The following is a 26,379-nucleotide window of genomic DNA, read 5'->3' as shown; positions in this document are numbered from 1 at the left end:
ATAGCAGATTACATCAGTTTACACATGGAAGAGCATCCTTTAATAGATTCACAAGCATTACTGGAATGAAAAGCTATACCACAAATGAAATCTGTTTTCCAAAATAAATAATATTCCTTGGGACACCTGGAATAAGTGCCACACAACTAATGTATATTTTTCCTACTGGGTAGTGTTTGCTATGCTACCTGAAAGCTATGCTCTTAAAAAAAAAGCAAACAAACAGCCAGTGTCATGCTTTATTTTTGGTGAAAACATAGACCACCAGTAGTTATGTGATTTTCTAGCATGAAAAAAAAGCTTAATGAATCCATTTACAACTTTTCTACTTTACTAGCAAGTGTAAGACACAATTACTCAACCTCATTTCCCTACTCAGTTGTCTGGTGTTCCAAGCAAGAGAAAAATAGGCAGTTCAGATATGACTTTACCATTCTCTTAACTAAGGTTCCCATCTTAAACAAGTTGTCAAACCAAATGTTAATATGCAAGAAATATCAATTAGTCTTCTCTTTTACACCAATATTTTTAATAGCTGGATCCAGCTATTTCTAAATAGATTTAAACCACATTTCTCATTTACAATTTTTTCTTGGTGATTTAAATACCTCTATCTTGAAAGCAGCTGGAGCACAATGAAGAAGGCCACATTTTAACTTGGTTGAGGAATCAGCAAAGCACCAGATTCTTCAAATTTATCTTTGCAACTATGAAGGGTAGATTGTCAGTCTCAGACACTATGGTTGAGGATGAAAGTAGCTGCAGACTATCAACTTCTGACAAGCCACAGACTCCCTACCTCCATCAATTTCTCCTCTTGTATCATATTTCTTATGTTACTCTTTGAACTGGGACTTAAAAAAAAATTAGACAGTGTGTTGGACATTTTAAGTGCAACAACAATGAATGCTGAAAGTGCCTCATGCCATGGCGTACCATTTCCATGAGTCCAACTCTGAACTCCTCATGGGAGTTAGAGAAGGAACTCTTTTGATTTGAGAATATTTGGCTTCCTTGCAGTTGCTTAACCTCCACATTTTCATGTTGGCACAGTTCAAATATAACTTGCAAAAAAGAAATAAGATCTGCATTTCTTGAAAATAGTGTTTTATTATAGCAACACTCAAGCTACAAATTAAACGTAGCAAGACACAAGCCAGGTAGCTCTGCCCACATTATATGGTTGTTCAATATCTGTCAACAGCAAGTAGCCTGACATTAATACAATGAGTATTGTCAGGTACAAGCAAGGGCCAGTGCCAGCATAACTAAAATCACCCAGATTTGAAAACTCTCCCCAGTCACCACCCAGGACCATGTTTACGCTTGCACTGAGGGTTATGAAATCCTATGGAGAACACATTGTAAAAGACGGGCATATTCAATATAAAAAGGCAGGGTATCTCTTGGGAACAGGAGGCTTCTCCCTGACCCCACCCTTGTCCTCTCCACTCTACCACCACAACCTTAAAACACAGCATGCCTCGCATTCAGCCATCTGATTGCCTCTAACATAGGCAACTGGTGACTGTCTAGATAGAATGAAGCACTTACATACTCAGGGTGGCTTGAACACCATTTTCTTCACTAAGAGAACTTGCTCTCACAAAAATCTGAAAACCATTGTGAATGCTAATCTGTAGCCAAGTATAGATAACTGGAATACTAAACCTACCAGGTTACCAGAACACTTTCCAGAAGGAGAAAAGCAGTTTGCTTACCTTTCCATCAGCTTTTCTTTATCCCAGTTGAAATGACTAAGGAGTATCCTGGTGATAGTTGCTGGATTCTAGAAAAAGGGAGGGAAATGTCATGGTAGAAGTTAATGAGCAGCAAAACAGAGCCGTGCCCATAAAGAACTGGAAGTTTAACATGCGTAGGCATCAAAGCTCCAATACACATTTACATCCCCCCTTCCTCCAACGAGCTCTGGGCAGTACACTCGACAAATATTTTGCACAGGGGTTCTATTTCTGGCCCCTGCACACGTTGGCGGACATGATTTGACATGATGCTAAGCTTTGGAGGTGCTCAGTGTCTCAGAGTCGCAACTCAAGTGCAGTGTCACAAATGGCTGAACCTCTGTTTATAGTAGTGGTGGGAAAATTGTAGCCTTGCTAATATTGCTGGACTACAACTCCCATCATGCCTGAATGCCTGGCCATGCTGGCTGGGGATGATGGGAGCCCAGCAATAGGGAGAGGGTCACAGGTTAGCCACCCTGGAAAGTATAAACAGGTTTTAAAGTTACATTAAAAAAACCACAGACACCTTGCTTATTATTACAATGTGCTTATGTTTCCTGTTTTCCTAAAAGAAATCTTAAGGAATCAAGGGTTTTAGAAAAACAAAGCTCTTAAAGACAACTGCAAATCCTTCACTATCCCCAGACTTCTCTGCAGCTGAATTTCCTCCACCATATTTTGCTAGATACACCTACCTGCTTCCTAAAAACAACACAACTTGCCAGTGTTCAAAACTCAGATATATAATTTAATCGCCCAATGGCACCTTAAACCTATGTTACAGTCTCCACCATGGAATGTCTAGGTGCAATCCCTGCCCTCCCGGTGGAATTTGTTGTGGTTAGAAACATCATTATTTCTACACTGCTTTATATTTTAAAGAACAAATCTCAAAGCAGTTGGCTGTTGTTTAGTCGTTTAGTCGTGTCCGACTCTTCGTGACCCCATGGACCAGAACACAAGGCAAGGTGATGTCTCTGCTTTTTAAGATGCTGTCTAGGTTTGTCATTGCTTTTCTCCCAAGAAGCAGGCGTCTTTTAATTTCATGACTGCTGTCACCATCTGCAGTGATCATGGAGCCCAAGAAAGTAAAATCTCTCACTGCCTCCATTTCTACTCCTTCTATTTGCCAGGAGGTGATGGGACCAGTGGCCATGATCTTGGTTTTTTTGATGTTGAGCTTCAGACCATATTTTGTGCTCTCCTCTTTCACCCTCATTAAAAGGTTCTTTAATTCCTCCTCACTTTCTGCCATCAAGTCAAAGCAGTTTACAACACATTAAAACATCAAATAAAACCCGGATTAAAACAAATTCAAGCTTCAAAGAAAATATTTCAGATCCTTCTCTAAGTGACATTTTGCTTTCCCCAGTTGGCATCCTAAGATCTCCATGTCGTCACAACTAGACCCGCGCTAGTTGCAAAACACGTTGGTGCCTGACTAATTTCTAACACTACAACTTACACTCAGCAACAGGAATCTGTTAAGTGAGATGACTTCAAGGAAGGAAGGAAGGCTTCCTTGTAAGGAAGACTTACAAACAGGAAGTTCCTGATATAAAGTTCTCTGGGAACTGTAGGTTGCCATGCCCCAATGCTACTGCTGCTTGAAGTTAAGGTTTGGGGAGGGAGAATGACACAGGGCAGGGAGGCTTGGAAATGGCATTTGTTTATTTATGAGCCTAGCTGAAATACAAATGGTATTTTGGCTCATGTCATAAAAGCTTATTTTATTTCCAAACCCTATTCATCCCAGTTGCAAAGCTAAGCAACATCACTGGTTCTGGCACCCATGGACAGAAATTCAGAAATGGCACCAAAAAGACATTACTTTACACTAATGTAATGACTAATATTCTAATTATCCAGCACTACAGTGTTTCTCCTAAAATAAGACGGTCCTCAAAAATAAGCCATGTCAGGCTTTTCATTAGTAGAATAAATATAAGACATCCCCCGAAAATAAGCCGGGGGGGAGCAGGTCTGGCAAGGAAAGGAAGGCATTTAAGCGCCTTCGGAGGAGCCGGCAAGAGGCAACAGCGCGCTTGCTGGCGATCTTCTTCTTTTCATGCCACTCGCAGTGGCTGTCTCCAGCGCCGCCGCCGTACTTTGGGGCTTGGCGCGCGCCCACAGCCACCTCCGCAGCCCCTGGGATTACCGTCGCTGCAGCCGCGCTCCTGGGCGCTCTCGGCACTTCCCCCGCGGCCGCCTCAGTGTTTTGCGGGGGTGGGAGCCGCTTCGGGGAGTGCAGCGCAGCGCGAAGAGCCTGGTGAGAGGCAGCTGCGGATGCAGATGAAGCCCGGGATCTGCGTGGGCGACTGGGGACGAGCGCCCTGAGCGCTGCGGCGGTAGCGAAGAGACGCCCGATCAGCCCGCTTCTCAGCTGATCGGGCGCCTCTTCGCCACCGCCGCAGCGCTCAGGGCGCTCGCCCGCAGTCGCCCACGCAGATCCCGGGCTTCATCTGCATCCGCAGCTGCCTCTCACCAGGCTCTTCGCGCTGCGCTGCGCTTCCCGAAGCGGCTCCCGTGCAGCCGCCTCTTGCCGGTTCCTCCGCTGCCGCTTCTCTCACAGCCGCCTCTGCGGCTGCTTCCTGCTCCGCCGACGCGTTTGGATCCTTGGATCACGGCGTTTCTTCTGCTCCCCAGCAGCACGCAAATGGGAGGGCCGGAACCCCGCTGAGCTCCGCAGCTCCGCAGTATTACGGTATTATTGTGCTTTGTTACAAGGGCAGCCTTGCCATTTTTATTTTCTGCTCCCCGGCTCTCAACAGGTCGGGGCTCGGCGCAGCATGCTGTTGCCAGCTCCCGCTCAAAAAAATAAGACATCCCCCGAAAATAAGCCGTGGTGTGTTTTTTTGGAGGAAAAATAAATATAAGACGTGTCTTATTTTAGGAGAAACACGGTACTTCAGACTCATAGCACATACTACCTCAAGTACCCACAGTACCAAAGGCCAGACATGTGGGATTTTTTTTAGTAAACTGCTATCTGGGACAAGAGTTACACTACCAAATTCTGAGTGTTGCGATTTTGACAACAGTTTTTAAGATGACAATATCAAGTCATTCAATACCTCACCGGCCAAATTCATAACCGATTTCTAAATATTCTAACCGTTGCCAGAAGCCTACAGTAACAATTTGCTACTTCAGAAGACTACTGCTAGTAAAATGAATGTGCAGCACTACAAATATAATCCAAATCACAAAATCTGCCACTATATGTTACATCCAGGGTAGGTGGGTAGAAAACCACACATGCACACACAGCCTGATATTATTGGACTCCAACTCCCATTAGCCCCAAAAGCATAATCAAAGATCAGGGACGAATTGATGGGAGTTGCAGGTTTCCAAAATAGTATTTAAATATCAAGTTGCTTCGATCACTTCATTTCTATTACAGTACTATGCTACAGTTGTAAGAGATTATGGGTTTGCTACCTCAGAGGAAAATGTCAATCCTAGGACCCTGTGGAATTTGTATCCACACAAATAATCTACAGTATTAGAATGCAACAGTTTCACTGAAAAGCAACTTTGTTATGCTTGTTTATAATAGAAACACCCAGAATAGACCCAGAAACCACTTTTAATCCCAACATGCAACACAGGGAGGAAGATGCAAAAAAAAAATCCTCAGATTTTAGATTGAGATATAATCCATTTATGAGTCCCACAGCACCAACTGAAGACCATTATCTCTAACTGATCTCCAATTGCAAGAAAGCCAAGAGCAGCGGTTGGCAACCTTAGGCCCATTAGGCTTGTATAATCGGCCCATGGCGACCCCTGCCACCACGGCACAGGGACCAACTTCCAGGTTGATGGCGCCTGTGCACGGTGCACGTGCACACACTCTATTTCCGGTGCACTTCCTCTGACCCGGAAGAGCGCACGTGCACACACACTCTGGCCCATCCTCCGATGGATGGAGCGTCAACCGGCCCATTCTCGGAGAAGTTGTAACTCAACTAGCACGGATTCAACTCCCATCCGTCTCTGCCAGTACGGCCAATGCTCAGAGGGGAAGGCAGATGTGGTCCTAGAAAGTGCTGACTGCCCTGGGCTTGTTACAAAACTCTTGCCCACAGTATCTGGAGGAGGGAAGGGGGAAATAACAACTAGGTCCAAGTTCTGTAATTACCTAGTCACACTAATACAAGCAAGATTTTATCGGTTTTTGGTATGAATTCTAAACATTAATTAAAAAGTACAGTGGTGCCTCGCTTAAAGAATGCCTTGCTTAACGAAATTTCCACTTAACGAAAGGATTTTTCGAGCGGAGGTTGCCTCGCTAGACGAATTCGTTTTATGAAAAATTCGTCTAGCGAATCGCGGTTTCCCATAGGAATGCATTGAAATTCGTCCGGTTTCCGCCGGCAGGAATGGCGGACCTGTTTTCCATCCCTCTGACCTTCGTAAGGAATTTGGCGGTTGCTAGGGGAGTAAATGGCAACCCCCTACCCTCTCCGGGGGTTACAGAGAGGGGCCGCTGGCCCGCGATGCCCCCAGACCCACTCCGACTGTTTATGGAGTGGGGGGAGCTTGGGCTGAAAAGCACTTACGAGGGCCAGGACTCCCGGACGCTAATCTGCATGGCGGGGATTTCCATGGTTAAAGAAGATAATTAGGCTTAAATCTATGGACATACTTCAGAAGGAGGGGAAGAAGCGCTGTTTACTGCTGAGAAATCTATGCTGCTGAGGGAGAGGAGTTAAAGGCTGTATATCATCTGGAAGAAGGATTGATGGGGACGGAGCGATAAGGGAATGGAGTTTTATTTTTCTTCATATGAGTTACTTCGTACCTTCCCAGACGCGATGTCCTGGCTTGTTTGGAGTGAAAGAGAAGCAAAAGACTGTGTGAGTTGAACTTTATAAACTGTTGTTACTGAGCATAATTTTTAAAGATGTGGAGTTGCCGATGAGAAAAGCCCCCCCCCCTAGTCGGACGGAAGGAGTCCTGGACGCGCTCGGAGGATTTATGAGCTGTGACGCACTTTGAATTGGAGCAGCGACCTGAAGCTAAGTTCAGCTATAGGGCAAGGAGATCCATTAATTTACCAAGAGTTTATGGTTTGATGTTTGGGTCTTCTGCCTGGAAAAGCTGTAAATTTTATAAAGATCGTTAATCTTCATGGCTATGAGAGAAAACGAAAGTGATTTGAGCTTTTTAAGATGGCGCTGCTTCGACGCAACAGGGAGCTTCAGACTAAGAAGATTTATGGGGAGGCTGGACTGATTAACCCACACAGGAGAAAGAACATTTGTGAAACCTTGTTTGATATTTATCTCAGCAGCTGGGAAACAATCGGTTGAAAGTGGAAAACATCTATGTGACTGTAAGGGGAAGATCTGGATTATTATGAACTTGGAGGACGATTTGAACTTTAGAAAAAAGACGGCAGTGGACGGTTGCGAGGAATCCCCAATTTCTTGAAGCATGGGAACCCAAATAAAAAATTCTTTAGACGATTTGGCATAACATTCGGTTTGATTGATATATATATGTGTATAATTTGAAATAATGAATGTGATATAATTGGTTTTAATTGGAAAATTAATAAAATATATTTTTTTAAAAAAGGAATGCATTGAAATTCAATTAATGCGTTCCTATGGGCAAAAAAAATTCAAAAAAAAATTCAATGCATTCCTATGGGATTCGCTAGACAAATTTTTCGTTATAAGAAAAGACCCGTGGAATGCATTAAATTCGTCTAGCAAGGCACCACTGTACTTAAACATGAATTGTGTTCATGGCTACACACCCTAGGGTTGTTCAATACAAGGGAAATGGAAGACACTTGGAAGGCAAGGAGAGAGAGCAAGAGAGAAACTGACTATAGATATTCAGCAGTATTAATCTGCATACGGGATAAGACTAGCAAAAATTCACTATAATTTGGGGGAGGAGCCTCCTTGCATCTCAAGCACTGTATAGGTACAGTGGTAGTTCAATGTAGAAAGACTTCAGGAGTGCTGAACTCTTGGCTCTCCCTATGCAGGCATAGTTCAAATGTAAGAAAGCACTGCCCAGTCAATTCATCCATTTGTTTTGAATGCATGCACACACACAACATTTTAGTTAATGAAGAAGCATTTCATTCAGCATTTCTAAAACACAACTCAAAATTAGCAAAACATTCCTGCCTACCATTCCATGTCAAACAGTTCCTGGCTAAATTTAAAAATCATTTCTACCTAATTAGACACATGCGTGACTCACAAAATTTCAGATGGTATTAGCTCTCCTACAGGCCAAGGCTTAAGGTAGGGGCTCCACTTCTGTGCATGTACCACTTCTACTGGCTTCATTACATGCATAGCCAACAAGTGTCTCCTACCCTTTCTCACTGAAATCCTCAGAAACCATTCAACTGCACAAGTCACCTGAAAGTGCATGGTATCAAGGAGCAAATGATGAAGCTTAAAATGGAAGCTAGTTTTGTTACTTAGAAGCCCGGACTCAACATTTCTCACATTACTGTTCCACTTTCCTCCAGGAAGCTCAGGGTGGCATACATCAATGGGCTTGTCACATTTTATGCACTGGCTGTCCCAATGTCACCCAGTAAGTTTTGTGGCTTGTGAGTATTCAAACTAAAGCTCCTTGAATCTAAGCTCAAAACAGTAAGCAGTACTTCACACTAGCTCTCAATGAAGGGAAAGACACTACCACCAGAAAACTAATGAAAGGGGAAAGGTAGTTTTTTTCAATCAGCTCCAGTGAAAAGCTTTACACTAGAAATTTGAGACAATGGGTTTACAGTGGTGCCTCGCTAGACGAATTTAATTCGTTCCACGGGTCTTTTCTTATAACGAAAATTTCGTCTAGCGAATCCTATAGGAATGCATTGATTTTTTTGGATTTTTTTTGCCTATAGCAGGCATCCCCAAACTTCAGCCCTCCAGATGTTTTGGACTACAATTCCCATCATCCCTGACCACTGGTCCTCTTAGCTAGGGATCATGGGAGTTGTAGGCCAAAACATCTGGAGGGCCGCAGTTTGGGGATGCCTGGCCTATAGGAACGCATTGATTGAATTTCAATGCATTCCTATGGGAAACCGCGATTCGCTAGACGAATTTTTCATAAAACGAATTCGTCTAGCGAGGCAACCTCCGCTCGAAAATTCCTTTCGTTAAGCGGAAATTTCGTTAAGCAGGGCATTCGTTAAGCAAGGCACCACTGTACAATCTCCTACACTTGGTTTTATTGTATAATGATGTAAAGGGTAAAGGTAAAGGGACCCCTGACCATTAGGTCCAGTCGTGACCGACTCTGGGGTTGCGCGCTCATCTCGCATTATTGGCCAAGGGAGCCGGCGTACAGCTTCCAGGTCATGTGGCCAGCATGACAAAGCCACTTCTGGCGAACCAGAGCAGCACACGGAAACGCCGTTTACCTTCCCGCTGTAGCGGTTCCTATTTATCTGCTTGCATTTTGACGTGCTTTCGAACTGCTAGTTGGGCAGGAGCTGGGACCAAGCAGCGGGAGCTCACCCCGTCACAGGGATTCGAACCGCCGACCTTCTGATCAGCAAGCCCTAGGCTCAGTGGTTTAACCACAGCGCCACCTGGGTCCCAATAATGATGTACAATCCAGCATATTACTGCAAAATTACTTTACTTGTAACCACTTTAGGAGCTGACACTGCAAAGTGGGAAGCCCGAAATTTTATTGCTTCAGAAAAGAACAGCCCAGTTAATAGATTTCCACCTTTACTCATGAACGAACCATGGGCTTCCATATGGTTCCACCCAAAGCTTCATTCTATTAGAAAAGTTGGGAATTCTTTCAGGGTGAAGGTGAGTTTTGGCAATCTGTTTTGGGAGGAGCAGGAGAGTGAGATGATGAAAATACTAAAACAGCAGACATATTGCTTTTATGCAAAGTGTTGCATTTTGTTGCATGCTGACCTGACACGGTGTACAGTAAGTGTTCACATATATAATTCCCTATTTTTGCATTTAGAATAAATGTGAGCAGTGAACGGAAAAAGGTCACACGACTGTTTGCATATATTTTCGTGACAAGCTTTACATCTGTGTCATTTCATACAAAACAGAGTATGCTGGCATATTAAAATTTGCTCAAGTGAAAGCCATCATGTAGGAAGGGGCTCTTCAGATATATGGCAAAGGAAAATGTGAGTGAAAAGGAAACACATTTGAAAAGTGGAAAAGATAAATCAAGGATATTAATGTCTTGTGTTAGGCATCTGCCAGTATATTTTGAAGAAGACAGCAGAAACACTATGATGACCAGTTATTTGAGTTTCATCCTAAAATTTCAGACATTTTTAAAAAACATAGCTTCTAAACAGTTAGATGTCCTTAAGGGAAGGGCTGTAGTCCATGTTTTGCATGCAGAGGTTCCCAGATTCAATCTCTGGCATATTGAAAACTGAAAAAGACTGGTGTTAGTACAGGCAATGGTAGACCAGGAGTCTGACTTGTATAAGGTGACTTTCCTATGTTAAATATTCAATATGGAACAATCCACAGCAACACGATATGCATTTGATTAAGCAGTACTGCTAACAGGATTAATTAATGTGTTATTCTGAGAAAAACTAGCTTTTACCAGGGCTTTTTTTTAAAAAAGCTTTTCTTATCCTAGTAAAGGCCATGTCAAGTCTCTTGGGCATTTTCTGCAAATGTCAAATTTACATAGTACCCATGTGTACCCATACACTTACTGTGGTGGTGTAACACGTCCTCACAGAAATTATGATTTGACAAATGTTAAATGCCCATACAATACAACTGAATAATTTAGAAAGAACTGTAATCAAGATTTTATAGGAATAGACTAGTATCAAGTGGTCACTAAGTGCAACATACCACCCTTTTAAGAGGGAGTCTTCTCAATTGGGTTTGTTATAGTTTTCACTGCAGAAAATCTACTGAATTTCTGCAAAAAAAAAATCTAGAGGAAAGTCAGAATAAATATCACAGGTATTCTCAAAACGCAGTAATATGGCCCCCAAGAGTTATTCAGGTTACGCATGTTTTAAAAAATATTTGCAGCCTACAAAAAAAAAACCCACATAACTCAAGCCAGCTTATTCTAAACCCTTGGAGAGTTACATAACACCCCCTTTCTACTTAGGTCTGGGCTAGTGTGATTACATGTGTGCTCTGTTGCCTGAAGACTGCTAGTGGCAAAATAAACAGCTGTCCTATTCCAGTAGGCAACCCTCCTGAAGTTAAAAATATATCAAGGATCTGCAAGTCACTTAAGCATTGAAAGTGACAGCTTCTAGTAATGGTCTTCATTTCTGGAATGGCTGCCACAATTAGCACAGAGCAGAAATATCAGCAATATTTCAAACAAATCTATTTTACAGCCACAGAGACTCAGAAACATTTCAGAATACTCCAAGTATGAAATTACTTTGCCAGGTTTCAAACAGAGACTATAAAAGCCTCACCTTTTTTTTCAGTACCAATGGTTTCAGTGTGCATCATTTTAAATGACAGACAGCCTAGGCCTTTTTTTGTACATCAGTGATAATATATGAAGTTGTGCAAACGAAATTAATGCAATTACAGAGCTGGAGATTGCTCCACTATTATATTATAATCCTTCCCTTTCTCTGAACAGCTCAGAGCAGAATATACCCCCCTCTCTTTATCCTCAAAGCTACCCTGTGAGGTAAGATTCAGCTGAGACCAGCTCAAGGCTCCTCAGGAGGCTTTGTGGCCAAGCAGGAATTTAAGGGAATGTCTCTCCAACAAATCTAGCTACTACATTACCAGAGCACAGTCCACCAAACCCAGAATCAAAAGGCTTGTTTTTCCTACCACTGTCACAAGTGGTAGCTATTCATTTGCTTTCGAAAAACAGAGAAGTAAAAGAGTCAAATTCTGGTTGGCCAAAGAGGGCCTGCAGTGCTGCCATTTCCACAACTGCCTCCATTAGCCAGTGGCAAAAAGAATACGGTATAAACCTTTCTATTTATTGTTAATATTAAAGAGTTGCTTTTCTGTTTCTTACCTTAGAAACAAAAAGCATTACACCTGATCGTGATCCTTCAATAAGACAGTTTCACATATACGAACACTTGCCAATCCACTCTGATTCTTCAAACTCATGTCCTTTCATGCTGGTTAAAGGCAATGCCCAACTTTTAAACCAATTCAATTTTCCTCCAATTCTGCTTCCATCAACAACCACTAGGGCGGTGTGGCCACATCCAACAAGCTTTATCTTCCAGTACAGTCATACCTCGGTTTGCAACCGCAATCCGTTCCGCGGAGTTGGTCGCTCCCCGAATCGGTCGCTCCCGCGTAGCACCGATAGAACACTTCTGCGCATGCTTCTGCGCATCAGAGCGCCGCGGAACCCGGATGTAAACACTTCCGGGTCCACGGTGGTCAGAAACCAAAGCGGTCGCGAATGGAGGCGGTCGCAAACCGAGGTCTGACTGTATGACACACCTTAAGTATTTTTGGTCCACTCCCTGGGAGTCAAAATAAAGAGGGAGTCCAAGGAACAATGAATTTTGAGCTCAATTTCAGTCCAATCCATTTACAAGAGCTTATCAAAGGGACCCAGGTGGCGCTGTGGTTAAACCACTGAGCCTAGGGCTTGCTGATCAGAAGGTCGGCGGTTCGAATCCCTGCGACGGGGTGAGCTCCCGTTGCTTGGTCCCAGCTCCTGCCCACCTAGCAGTTCGAAAGTATGTCAAAATGCAAGTACAGTGGTACCTCGGTTTATGAACACAATTGGTTCCGGAAGTCTGTTCATAAACTGAAGCGTTCATAAACTGAAGCGAACTTTCCCATTGAAAGTAATGGAAAGTGGATTAATCCGTTCCAGACGGTCCGCAGAGTAACCGTTCAGAAACTGAAGCGAACTTTCCCATTGAAAGTAATGGAAAGTGGATTAATCCGTTCCAGACGGGTCCGCGGAGTACTTAAACTGAAGCGTTCATAAACTGAAACATGGGTGTAATTGGTTCCGGAAGTCTGTTCATAACCTGAAGCGTTCATAAACTGAAGCGAACTGTCCCATTAAAAGTAATGGAAAGTGAATTAATCCGTTCCGGATGGGTCTGCGGTGTTCATAAACCGAAAATTCATAAACCGAGGTGTTCATAAACCGAGGTTCCACTGTAGATAAATAGGAACCGCTACAGCAGGAAGGTAAACGGCGTTTCCATGTGCTGCTCTGGTTTGCCAGAAGCGGCTTTGTCATGCTGGCCACATGACCTGGAAGCTATACGCCGGCTCCCTTGGCCAATAATAATCCTCCTTGAGGATGGGGCTATCAGGGACTCCTAACCATGTGGGTTATATGCTTTACTTCGACTGTTGGAGGCAGTGTGCTCCTGAACTAGGCCTCACATTTATCTTTTTTTCAGATTTTACCTTCATGCTGACTTTCCTTGGGTCTTAAGAATCATATTTATCACATGATGTAATAACTGTTCCAAAGCATGCTAGCGTGCCATAACCCAGAGGTTTTCAATCTTTTTGGGTTGACAAATCCCTTGACCAACTACATTCTTTCCGCAGCACCCTGTGGGGATCAGGAGCCCAGTTATGTCACCCCTTGCCTGCAGAGCTGGTAGCCACTCACCCTCCCTTAAGGAGTGTTCCCTCAGCCTTCTCTCCTCCCTCCTTGAGAGTCCTCTGGGTAGCCACTGTTGCCATCCCTTGTCTCTGAGCTGCCCCCTCCCCTGCCCCAAAGATAGGTGCCTCCTCACACTGCTCCACAGGGACATGGAAAGTACCCCCTGGCCAGCCCCAGAAGCACCATTCACTTGGGGAGCTAGTAGCCAAGGCTGCTGCATCAAACAGCTGCACAAACCTTCAGAAGGCAGAGATGCGAGAGGGCATAAGAGGAGGGAGGGAGTGCGAGCGCAAAGGACAGAGGCCAGTGTTGTCTATGGCACCCATGACCATAATTCAGGGCACCCCAGGGTGCCATGGCACACTGGTTGAAAACCACTGCCATAACCCATTCCAGATGCAATATGATAATTAAGATAGCTAAACACATGGATTCTGTTACTTCAATTTGTGGCACAAGCCCACTGGACAAGAATGGAGTCCAAAGTGAGAGAAGAGGGTTAAGGAAATTTGGGGGAGAGAAAGGAGAAAACAAACAAGCATCAATGTTGCTAAAGAGGCCATGGGTAGCTGTGTCTTCCTAGCAGCTGACCTCAGGACAAAGGGAACAAAGTATTCCTCAAGCCAGGGGCCACAGTTTCCTCACAAGTAAGGAGGCAGAGAACACAACAGAAACTGGACTCGGTTTGTAGGGCTGCCCATAAAAGGGAGAAAACAAGGAGATGTTGACGAAGCAGCAGTTCCAGAACTGTTCTTGGACGAAGTCTGGGTGTTTGTCAATTCTCTTCCCTCCCTTCTGGAATAAGCCAGAACATGTGTCCAACAGGTATTTGTGTGAGTTCTCACTAATGCAAACACGTATCTATGTGCAAAAACCTCTATCCTACTACACATATTGAGGCATAACACTCAAAAGTTTAAGAACTTTAAGTAGTATTCTCTTCTTCCATGCAAAGTCCCATATGGAAAAAGTGAAGAAAAACTATCCAATGACAATGAACAAAGAAACAGTATTAGCTGCTTTATAGGGAAGTATTGCAAGCAAGCTGCAAGCCTGACTCTCAACATAACAATTTTATACAACATCACTAGTCCCAAAGTAAAAAAAAATAGATCAAATCTTTCTATTAGAAGAGCTTGTGTGCATTTCTTATCATTAGGCAAGAAGCTATTCAGAAGCCTACTTGTATTCATTCATTTGAGTTGTCTCTAAAAAATGAATTTATTTCTTCATGGTCATGGGGATATGCTTAGTTACTTTAGACTGTAGCAGCTTGTAGTTCCATCTCTTGTAGCAAAAATATACCTGATTATTGTCAGAATCAAAATGTGTTAATTTTATTATTTCATAACGTACCAAGTAGCATTTTATGTGGTAACTGGTAAGTCATTTAATGCATTTAATGTTCAACTTCCCCTCTCTTCTCTAACCCTCTGCTCAAAGCCTAAGGGAAATAATGTTTATTGGCTTCAATTTTCAAGGAATGTTAGGTCTGTGCACTTAACCTTTAAAATACAAGCAATCAACAATTAGGAAAGGATTAGTTTTCACTTGCATAAGAACAAATACCAACACATGCATTTACTTCTGTCTGACACTAGCTTGGTATTCTGTATTCTGGTATTTTTTCCAAAAACAAAAATATCTTGTGTTAAGTGGACTGAAGCACCTCAGATTCAGAAACACAAGTAGCAACACAATAATGTTCTGATAATTTCCAAAGCACATTTCAGGACTTTTCAATAAATAACTCACATTTGAGAACAATGGTGCCTGGATAAGAATTCAGCAAAGTAACTAATGATAACTTAGCATTCAGCATGCTTGCGAAAGTAATATGTAAACATGAACATGTGATGTTATATAAGTTAGTTGAACTGCTCCCTCCTGCTCATTATAGACTTTTGATGCAGATTTTGAGACTGAACAAGTAACCCCACCTCATTCCAGGGTGGTAAGTCATTCCTAGTAAGACACGGGTGGCGCTGTGGGTTAAACCACTGAGCCTAGGGCTTGCTGATCAGGTCGGCAGTTCGAATCCCCGCGATGGGGTGAGCTCCCGTTGTTCGATCCCAGCTCCTGCCAACCTAGCAGTTCAAAAGCACTTCAAAGTGCAAGTAGATAAATAGGTACCGCTACAGCAGGAAGATAAACGGTGTTTCTGTGTGCTGCTCTGGTTCGCCAGAAGCGGCTTAGTCATGATCTGGAAGCTGTACGCTGGCTCCCTCAGCCAATAATGCGAGATGAGTGCCGCAACCCCAGAGTCGGTCACGACTGGATCTAATGGTCAGGGGTCCCTTTACCTTTAAGTCATTCCTGTGTCTGTCACACACACAAAACCAACAACCCAGAAGGCATTCATTCTAAAGTTTCTGTTTGCTGGATAATATATTGAAGACAACTTCAATATGTCCCAAGGTAGAAGTGTGTTAAGCAAGTAAAAAGCATGTGCTAGCTCAGCCTCACAAAAACTGAATACCTGAGGAGCAAGAGCTGGGAAGCCGATCATATAACCCAACAGCAGCAGGCTGGGACTGGAGATCAAGTTGACCAAGCACATTTGCTCCCTGAATAAAACTCCAATCTTATGTTTGACCTTGAAGTGTCAGACACAAAGATACAAAGATACACACTTCTTACATATCTCACACTACAGATTAAGGAGAGATAAGCTTGAGATCAGGGTCTACTTGAACAAAATTGAAGCAGAACACAATCCATCCACACCCACTGTTACTCACTCTGCAATAACAACCACCCAACCCTTGCAATTTGAAATCTGACTGCAGCCATTTTTTATCTTGCCTTAAAAAAAATCACCAAAGGACTAAACCTTAAGGCTGAAGGTTCCCAAAAAGCAAGAGAGTTTCACTACTAATGTGAAGTAGCCAACATGACTTCAAACAAAAAGTACACAAATAGTGCTACAAGTTACTTCACAAGTATTTTCCTACTTGCTGTGTAGTCAGAATCTATTGCAGCCCTCCCTGTTAAGCAAAACTTTGTTGTATTTAAAGTGCAAACTGTCAGGCTGCAAACAGTCAGGGTGGGTAAGAAAAACAGATAATGACACAGCAGCTGGAATCTACAGGGCAAAGTACACTACCTCTCACATTCTTCTCACCACATCAGTGAAGGCCCTTTAAAAAGTTTGGGTTCAGTTTGCTTTCAGTCTAACCAAAACACTGCCTCTATAGATTTAGGGCTGGAAGCTGAGAGTTCCACGCCCAATATAAAAATGACATGCAGGTCTTCTGTTGGGAATAGGAGAGCAATCTCTGGCCACAATGACCCCCTCCAGGACCCCAAATAGGTTCACGGTTACCCCTTTCCAATGCTTTTTTTCTTTAAAAAATGGTTAGGGGTACTCTCATTTTCCTACTCATATTGAAATACTGCCCCTCAATGAGGCCAAACTTAGATTCATAAAATGTTTAGGGGTATGTGTATCCCTGCATCCTTCCCAGGAAAAAAGCACTGCCCCTTCTCTTTAATCGTGTTTAGGGCCAAATCACTGTGATATCAAAATGTAGAAGAATGGCAGTAAGAGCCTCTCTGGATCATCTGAATGCATTTTCCAATCCTAGCTTCTCTCCTGTCTCATCACAGTTAAAATAAATGTTAGAATGCTGCCCCCCTCTCCTACTGCTTTTTCCACCTGCCGAGACAGATATACCAGTACTACATCTCTTTTCCCCTCAAAGGACAGGAGACTTTGATTTAGCAAAGTATTTTCTAGAAAATGGTTAGAACACACACATGCAGTAAAACAAAGGTCCCATCTGCACTATACATTTAAGGTACTCTATAAGGTATATCACATTAAAGAATAATGGATTTACACAAAGAATGCTGGGAACTGTCATTTGTTGCTGAGAAGCTGTTGGGGGACCCTGGGAAGAGGGATTGACTCCTGTGAGAACTGAAGCTCTGTGAGGGGAATACTGGGGAATACCAACTCTCAGCACTCGTAACAAAATACACTTCCCAGGATTCTCAGGGGAAGTGATGACTCTCTAAAGTGGTACTGCTTTAAATGTATGGTACAGATGGGGCCAAAATCAGTCAGGGTACCATGCAACTTATCTCCCATGGTAGATCCAAGTTTGGCAAACGTGAACACCATGCAAAGTGAGGATGCCTGCACTTTTATCGTCAAAGCAACTTCCTCTCCTATTTGATCCAAACAAAGGAGCTGCTGAAGGAAGAAGTTTTCAAAGAGTTTTATGTAAGCCACTGATTGCCTACCCCCTGCTATGGCAACTAACCTGTGAGACAAGGGAGGGCAATTATTCCTACCAACCAGAAGTAACATGGTTGCCAAACAAGAAAAGCAGCTTGAACTAAACAAAATTAGAACCAAAACTTCCATAGCTTAATACCTTCCTTAGTATATAAGACAGAGTGCTCCTTAATCATGTTAATATGTTATTAACTTTCCTGAATAAGTCAAATGATACTTTGCAGGAATCATTAATGACTTTTCAGCAAGATCAGTATGTGTAGGGGAGCACTTATGTTTTATTCTAGTATATTATCTAAAGGCAAACTATTAAATATGGTTGTAAGTTCATGATGGTGAAGATGCTAACAGAATACTGCCTGCCTGTCTACCTTAATAGTTATTGTCTGTGTAAGGAGGGGGGCACACATTTCCACATTTCCAATCCCTAGGCAACTGTATCTCAACTTGAGGACTGAAAAGCACAGGAAAATACCCAGATAAAAGCATTAACAACTAGACACCTGAGATTTTCCTAGTCCTGAAGAACCAGCAATCTTCAAGACAGCAACATGTAAAGATGCCTAATATGAATGGATTGGTTAGAACTAAAAAGATTTAACGACCATCTACCTTCATGACCAATATCAGGAATAATTTTTTTCACAAAAATCAAAACACAATTTATTTTACACAAGTGGAATTTTAACACACACAACCCTAAAATATTATAGCGGCATCTCCCTGCCCCCAAAATCATATTTTACTGTAGCCAAAAAGCATTATATCAGACAAATGAGACCCCTTGGCAGTTGGAAGGCTCATCCCCCTACTAGCAGACCTGGCAACTATCCAGCACAAACCCACTGAAATTAATACTGAAGCTAGTTGTGTCCATCAATTTCAATGCAACTACTTGAAGTATGATTAACCCCAGCTCTGATAAAGTTCTAGTATCTGTGGAACCTGCAAAAAGTGCAACATGAACAAGTGTTTCTAAACATGTGGGTGCAGACTAAAGAATATCTGAAACTATACAGCTCACTAGGCCACAACAGTACCTAAAAACTCCAGACCTACACCACTCTACACACACTCTACACCCTGCCCTGTTGTTGCTTTTATTTTGCAATACTGAAAAGCTGTACAGCACAATCCAGAGGGATTTTTGGGACTCAATTCTTGGGCCAGGGTGCCAATCCCTGGGTGCAGTCCAGAATCCTTTAAAAAGATGGCTAGGGATCATAGGGGCACACTGTGTTAACATCGATTATTTCTGATGATAATAGGGATGGAATATACACATTTAAGGTCCATAGAGAATTGTCACAGGCCATGCATTTCATGGCTATTAGTCACCCTCCACTGCTTACAAGAAAGAGTGTGTGTATATAACCGCCTCTCTTTCTTCCAACTGGGAACAATGCTTTATGCATCTGGGAACTCCAGCTCCTATAAGCTGAGGCTATTTTGTTGGTTCCACAAAGCCGCTGTTTCTAACGCAGCAAGGCCCATTCGGCTGCCCCTCCGGTTGCCACGCCAGGTTCACTGAAAACCCTGAGCGCGCACACACTGACACAGCCGGCAACACCCGCTTGAGCACATACACCCCTCCTTCCACCCATCGCAACAAGACAACGGAACCCCGAGCCATTGCTACTCATTCATCGTGCTCCCCACTCCGCTTCGCCCCTGCCAAGAGGCAGAAATAAGAGCTTATCGGGAGGGAGGACGAGGGAGAAAAAGCAAGGGCCTCCCAAACAGCTCGCTGGCTGGGCGAAGTGCTTGTGCGAAGGCGTGGCTGGAGCAGGCCGCGGCCGATCCTCCTGGCCCTCCACAGCCCGCATTCCTGCACGAGCAGCGCCCACCCCTTCCCTCCCCCCACCCCGAGCTTCCTCCAGCCGCGGCTGCTCCGCTCCTCTCCACCTCCTCCTCCTCCACAGCCGCCACCCGCCGCGTGCAAGCCAAGCCGGCCCCCTCGAGCCAGTTGGACCGGGCCGGGCTCCGCGCGCGCACCTGGATGACCTCGTTGACCTCTCGGATGCACTCCACCATGTGCTGCAGGATCTGCTCGGCCGTCAGGACCTCGTAGCGGTAATCCTCCTCCTGCTCGTGGCCCAGCCCTCCGCCGGGGCCCGGCCCGCCCAGGCCGCTGCTGCCCAGGCCTCCGCCGCTCCCGCCGCCGGGGCCCAGGCCTCCCGTCTCGCCGCACAGCAGCCCGTCGCGCTCGCCGCCCACGCCCAGCCCGGGCTCCACCAGCTCCACCTCGCCCAGGTCCAGGTTGTCATCGTCGGGCTCGTCCTCGTCGTCGGGCTCGTCCTCATCCTCCTCGGCGCCGCTGTCCTCGCTGCACTCCTCGTCCTCGTCGAACTCGTAGTTGTAGCCTTCGTCCGAGTCCATGGCGGCTGAGGCGGCGGCGGCGGGGAGAGACGGCGCGGAGCGGGGCCGGCCCCAGCGGGCCGCCGGGGGGACGGACGGACTCGAAGGCTCCGGCCTGGCCGCCTCCCTTCGGCGGACCGATAACAAACACCCGCCGCTGTTGCTTCTGCCCGCTGCTGCTGCTGCTGCTTCTCCTCACAGGCGCCGCTGAGCCAACAAAGGGACGCGTCCGGCCCGCTCCGTCACCTCGACGCACGCACACGCACGCACGCAGCCAGCGGCGGGGCGCAACCCCGCGTCGCATGACGTCGCCGGCGTGGCGGGCCGGGCCAGAAAGAGTGGGGTGGGGAAGAGAGGCGACAAGCCCCGCCCTTTTTCTCTTTTTAAGACCGGCGCGCTGACGCTTTTCTGAGGAGAGAAAAGGCTGGTGGCCCGTGGTGACGGCCATATTGAGTGTGGCCACGCGCGTGAAACAATAAAAGGGAGTCTCCACTGCGGCGGCCATTTTCTGAGCGGGAGAGGTTTCCTTACTCTTTGCTCCCCTTCAGAAAGGGAGTGGTTGGGCACCTCCATCTTGGGTGTGGCAAAAGAGGTTAGGGCGCAAGTTCCGCGCGGTTTGTGGCAAAGAGTTTGCTAGATAAGAATAACAATTTCTCATACCCCGCGCATCTGACTAGACTGCCCCAGCTTCTTTGGTCGGCTTACAACAAAATACGGCATCAAGCAGTGCAAGCTTCCCCAAACAGGGCTGTCTTCAGACGCCTGCGAAAAATTGTATAGTTGTCTTAACTCTTGGCCATCTGCAGGATGGTCACAGTACAAGGTGTGGCCACCGAAAAAGGCCTTCTGGCTGGTTCCCTGTAATTTCATTTTGGAAAGTGCATGCCATACCCGGTAGTATTTCCTCAGTATCTTCATGGTTTGTGTTAGATGCCATGTGTGAATTGCTCCCCATAAAACACCTGACATCCATTTCAGTAAAATAAAATCCCACCGACAATAAACATATTTTGGATGCATTGCTCCACAATACATTGGATGCATTGCTCCACAATAACATTCAATAACATTCAATAACATTCAATAACAATAACATTCACAGGCAGGCCGCCATGGCATGGGCAGCTGCATCTTCTATGGATTTGTATAAATCAGTGATGGCCAAACTTTGCCCTCCAGCTGCTTTGGGACTACAATTCCCATCATGCCTGACCACTGGTCCTGTTAGCTAGGGATGATGGGAGTTGTAGTCCCAAAACAACTGGAGGGCCAAGTTTGGCCATCACTGGTCTAAATCTACAGAAGTGGGCAACCGCCACAACATTTATAGCAATTGCAAATTCTACAATGTATGTAACTGTACTGTGTGGAGGAGCCCTTTCACCTCATGTTTTATTTGTATGCCGCTTTTCCATAATCGTTATGTCAGTATTAAGCACCAATAAAAATTTATGGTGCTGGAGGAGACTCTTGAGAGTCCCATGGACTGCAAGAAGATCAAACCTATCCATTCTTAAGGAAATCAGCCCTGAGTGCTCCCTGGAAGGACAGATCGTGAAGCTGAGGCTCCAATACTTTGGCCACCTCATGAGAAGAGAAGAATCCTTGGAAAAGACCCTGATGTTGGGAAAGATTGAGGGCACTAGGAGAAGGGGACGACAGAGGACAAGATGGTTGGACAGTGTTCTCGAAGCTACGAACATGAGTTTGACCAAACTACGGGAGGCAGTGCAAGACAGGAGTGCCTGGCGTGCTATGGTCCATGGGGTCACGAAGAGTCGGACACGACTAAACGACTAAACAACAACAAAAAATCTATATTCATCGTGTAGAGCATTTCAAAAAAAATGTCCTGATTAAATAACTGAATCAAAACTGAAGAGAAAATGATACCAAACACAAACATTGATGAATAGCATACAAAGCATCACCCCATTCCAAGCAACCCCTTTGTTTCCAACGATTAGATTTTGAGACTCATCTTTTCCAACATACTGTATATGTGAAGTTAGGCTTTTTGGTATGAGACCCAGTGGCATTTCCTTCTCAGTAGACATGCACACCACTTATTTTTATATTGCTCATTCTGCACAGTCATCTAAGCAGTTTACAACACTGTATAAAAGCACAATCAAGCCACATCACAAATGCATACTTCAAGTACATTAATACATAAAAATAAAACTGAAATCAGCAGAAAAGCAAGTCAATATCCTTGTAAAAACTAGCACAGAAACAACATAAAATGAGCAGAGAACCAGCCTTAATCCAGCATAGGAGAATAGTGCCAAGTTCTAGATCCAGGAAACTTTAGCTATAAATAAAAATGGTCTTTCTCTGGTGCTGAAAGGTCTGCAACCAGACAAGCCTGTCAGGAGAAGAGGGTATTCTATCACTAGGGCTGCTTTTAAAAAAATCTAATCTGCTAAAAATTTCTTGTAAGACAGCATGGAGCAAAACATTCATACCGGTAGTCATCAGGTTGTCTGACTAAGTTCATGTGATTGCCCTTCCCAACAACACACACTTTGAGGGCCAATTGCTAACTGCTATTAAAAGATTCTTGCTTTTTTAAAAATGAAGAAAACAAGCCGTGCACTGTAGATAAATACAGGGCAAGAAGTATGAATCAAGAAGACAGAACAAGGAAAAGCAGTGAGCATGTTCTGTGTGGACTGTGAGAGAATGCATCTTGTGGCTTGACAGCAATTAAGGTCTTTAAAAAAGCAATACTAACACACAGGTCCACTGAGAAACCAGTGACCTGGAAACGTCTGACCTGGGAAGTGCTGTTTTCTCTAATCCTCACTTTTCGAGGACTGGCTTTTGCTACTCACTAGTAAAGCAAAGTACCCAGCACATGCTCAGAGTAACTCTCTTATTGGTGACAGCTTCACTCATGAGAGTTCAGCCTCAGACAGCTTCCTCTAAGCCAGTGGTTCCCAACAGGTGGTCTATGCCAGAGGGGTCCGCAAGATGCTATTAGAATAAAAAATATATTAAATATATTTCGTATGATAACAGATTTTTTGTTTTGGCCACTTCCTGCATGAGCAGAGTCTAGCGCAAAACTAGAATTAGATAGAGGCAGTAGTTCTGCTGTATGCCGTTAGGTGGCGCTTTACAAACACTACTGTTTTGCAAAGAAGCAACGCGCGTATTCTACTAACGCTCACCTCCCCAAGATGCTTTGCATGCGTCGGCTTCATTTGTGCGCTACTGCGCAGGTACCCTGTCTTCTCCATTCCCCTCCCTCCTCCCTGGCACGCGCTGCCTCTTTGCAAAACAGTAGTGTTTGTAAACAAAGCGTTGTTTTTCGCGGAAGCTACAGTTCGCGTAGTTAAAAATGGACCGTTGGTTAAAAAGTGGTTCGTTAAAACGACAAAGGCCTACAGATGAAGAGGAAGATAATGCATTAGATGTTCAAGCAAGTAAGTCAGCGACTCTCGAACCGATCTTGTCAGTGTCCATTTAACCTAAATCGTCGGCGTCCCTTGAACCTAACCCTTCCAAGATCAGTGTTAAGCTTACTGGAAAAATTAGATTAGAAATTAGGAATTAGATTTAGGATTAGGAATTAATGGGGGTCCTTGTCACAATAGCGGCTCGATGAGGGGCCCTCGAGAAAATTTTGTTGGGAACCCCTGCTCTAAGCTCTGTGGTCTGCATTTGGGTCCACTCCATCATTTTTATTAGAATCATAGAGTTGGAAGAGACCACAAGGGCCATCCAGTCCAACCCCCTGCCAAGCAGGAAACACCATCAAAGCATTCCTGACAGATGGCTGTCAAGCCTCCGCTTAAAGACCTCCAAAGAAGGAGACTCCACCACACTCATTGGCACCTAATTCCACTGCCGAACAGCTCTTACTGTCAGGATGTTATTCCTAATGTTGAGGTGGAATCTTCTTTCTTGTAGTTTGAATCCATTGCTCCGTGTCTGCTTCTCTGGAGCAGCAGAAAACCACCTTTCACCCTCCTCTATATGACATCCTTTTATATATTTGAACATGGCTATCATATCGCCCCTTAACCTTCTCTTCTCCAGGCTAAACATACCCAGCTCCCTAAGCCGTTCCTCATAAGGCATCGTTTCCAGGCCTTTGACCATTTTGGCTGTCCTCCTCTGGACACATTCCAGCTTGTCAGTATCCTTCTTGAACTGTGGTGCCCAGAACTGGACACAGTATTCTAGGTGAGGTCTGACCAGAGCAGAATACAGTGGTACTATTACTTCCCTTGATCTAGATCAGCGTTTCTCAACCGCTGTTCCGCGGCACACTAGTGTGCCGTGAGACGCTGGCTGGTGTGCCGCGACGTGCGGCGACGAGAAGGGCGATTTGCATTGTCACGTGCCTGGCGGCCGCCAATAACCAACACTGACCCACCGGAAAGCAATATTTCTCCTCCTCTTTCCCAAAGCTCAGTGCAAACGAGCCTGGCGGCCGCCAATACACAACACTGACCCGCCGGAAAGCAATATTTGGCAAGTGTTTCTTACAGTCATAATTATAATATAGGGCGGCACAGAGTTAAATTTTTTAACTTTTTTAATGGTGGTGTGCCTCGTGATTTTTTTCACGGAACAAGTGTGCCGTGGCCCAAAAAAGGTTGAGAAACACTGATCTAGATGCTATACTCCTATTGATGCAGCCCATAATTGCATTGGTTTTTTTAGCTGCTACATCACACTGCTGACTCAATTTATGGTCTACCACAGGGGTCCCCAGACTACAGCCCGGGGGCCGGATGCGGCCCAATTGGCCTGCCAATCCGGCCCGCGGCGACCCCCGCCGCCCGCCGCCCGCTCTTATGGCGCGCAGCGCGGCAGCGCTCTTCTGGGTCGGGAAAAAAGCGCCGAAAATCCTTTGTGCGCATGCGTATGCGCCTCTCCCGACCCGGAAGAGGTCATTTCTGGTGCACTTCTGGGTCGGGGGAGGCCCATACGCATGAGCACAACGGATCTTCGGCGCTTTTTCCACCCTGGAAGCGTGCCGCCGCGCCAGTAAGCGCCCGTGCGCATGCGCACGGACGCGCACTCCCCCGCCCGCCGGCCCGCACTCCCCCGCCCGCCGGCCCGCACAGGCACGCGCTCCCCCGTCCTCCGGCCCGCCACGCGATCGGCGCGGTGGGAACCGGCCCAAACGTCGGTAAATCTGGGGACCCCTGGTCTACCAAGACTCCTAGATCCTTTTCACATGTACTGCTCTCAAGCCGAGTGTCACCCATCCTGTATTTGTGCCTTTCATTTTTTATTTTTTTATTTTGCCCAAGTGTAGTACTTTACATTTCTCCCTGTTAAAATTCATCTTGTTTGCTTTGGCCCAGTTGTCTAACCTGTTAAGGTCATTTTGAAGTGTGATCCTGTCCTCTGGGGTATTAGACACCCCTCCCAATTTGGTGTCATCTGCAAACTTGCTCAGGATGCCCTCAAGCCCATCATCCAAGTCGTTTATAAATATGTTGAATAAGACTGGGCCCAAGACAGAACCCTGTGGCACCCCGCTAGTCACTTCTGTCCAGGATGAAGAGGAGCCATTGATGAGCACCCTTTGGGTTCAGCCAGTCAGCCAGTTACAAATCCATTGAATGGTAGCATTGTCTAGCCCTCATTTTACTAGCTTCTTTACAAGAATATCATGGGGCACCTTGTCAAAGGTCTTGCTGAAATCAAGATAGGCTACATCCACAGCGTTCCCTTCATCTACCAGGCTTGTGACTCTGTCAAAAAATGAGATCAGATTAGTCCGGCATGACCTATTTTTCAGAAACCCATGCTGACTTTTAGTGATCACAGCGTTCCTTTCTAGGTGATCACAGACCGTTTGCTTAATGATCTGCTCTAGAATCTTTCCTGGTATTGATGTCAGGCTGACTGGGCGGTAATTGTTTGAGTCCTCTCTTTCCCCCTTTTTGAAAATAGGGACAACATTTGCCCTCCTCCAGTCTGCTGGGACTTTGCCTGTTCTCCAGGAATTCTCGAAGATTACTGCCAATCTTATTACAAGTAAGAACGTTTAAGAATTTAAGATAACAAAACTACTACAATAGTGAATATCAAAATCAGAAAAATCATAGGGTGTTCCAGATGCCCATAAATAAGTGAAGATTTATACCATTCATATTGATGTACCTGAAGTTAACAGTAAAAGGTGTTATTCCAGAAGCATTGCCAGGGATTCCAGATTTTGCATGATGCTGTTGCCGCTGCAAGTCTTTACATATGAAATAAAGTTCCACTAAAAAATCTCTGGGTGTTTCTGTACCTTTCAAAACATTTCAATCAAGCATTATTTTATTAGAAATAGCAATGTTCCATATCCCATATGCTTCATATGTGATACTTCCCCTTTCTGTGTGATGGAGGTGTTGGGCTGTGTTGAATATATGCTATATGGTAATTTATAGACCTAATAGGTATCTCGGAACGCAGGTGGTGCTGTTG

At 44.8% G+C, this 26,379-nt stretch overlaps 1 protein-coding gene across 1 annotated transcript in view; it reads right to left on the bottom strand.

Annotated features, from left to right (window-relative positions):
* ARIH1 (ariadne RBR E3 ubiquitin protein ligase 1) overlaps positions 1-20,197 on the bottom strand; it is a 52,126-nt gene extending 31,929 nt beyond the window's left edge. Inside the window, exons 1-2 of the mRNA XM_035118027.2 lie at positions 19,573-20,197; positions 1,722-1,789 (exon numbers count right to left, since the gene is read on the bottom strand). Coding sequence (XP_034973918.1) covers positions 1,722-1,789; positions 19,573-19,956 — 452 coding nt within the window. The 5' untranslated portion in view covers positions 19,957-20,197. The remainder of the gene's footprint in view (positions 1-1,721; positions 1,790-19,572) is intronic.
* Positions 20,198-26,379: the final 6,182 nt, after the last annotated feature.

Source organism: Zootoca vivipara, chromosome 14 (assembly GCF_963506605.1).
Source record: "Zootoca vivipara chromosome 14, rZooViv1.1, whole genome shotgun sequence".
In the NCBI taxonomy this organism is placed as follows: Eukaryota; Metazoa; Chordata; class Lepidosauria; order Squamata; family Lacertidae; genus Zootoca; species Zootoca vivipara.
Note: the sequence above shows the minus strand (reverse complement) of the source record. Positions and strands in the feature narration are given on the sequence as shown.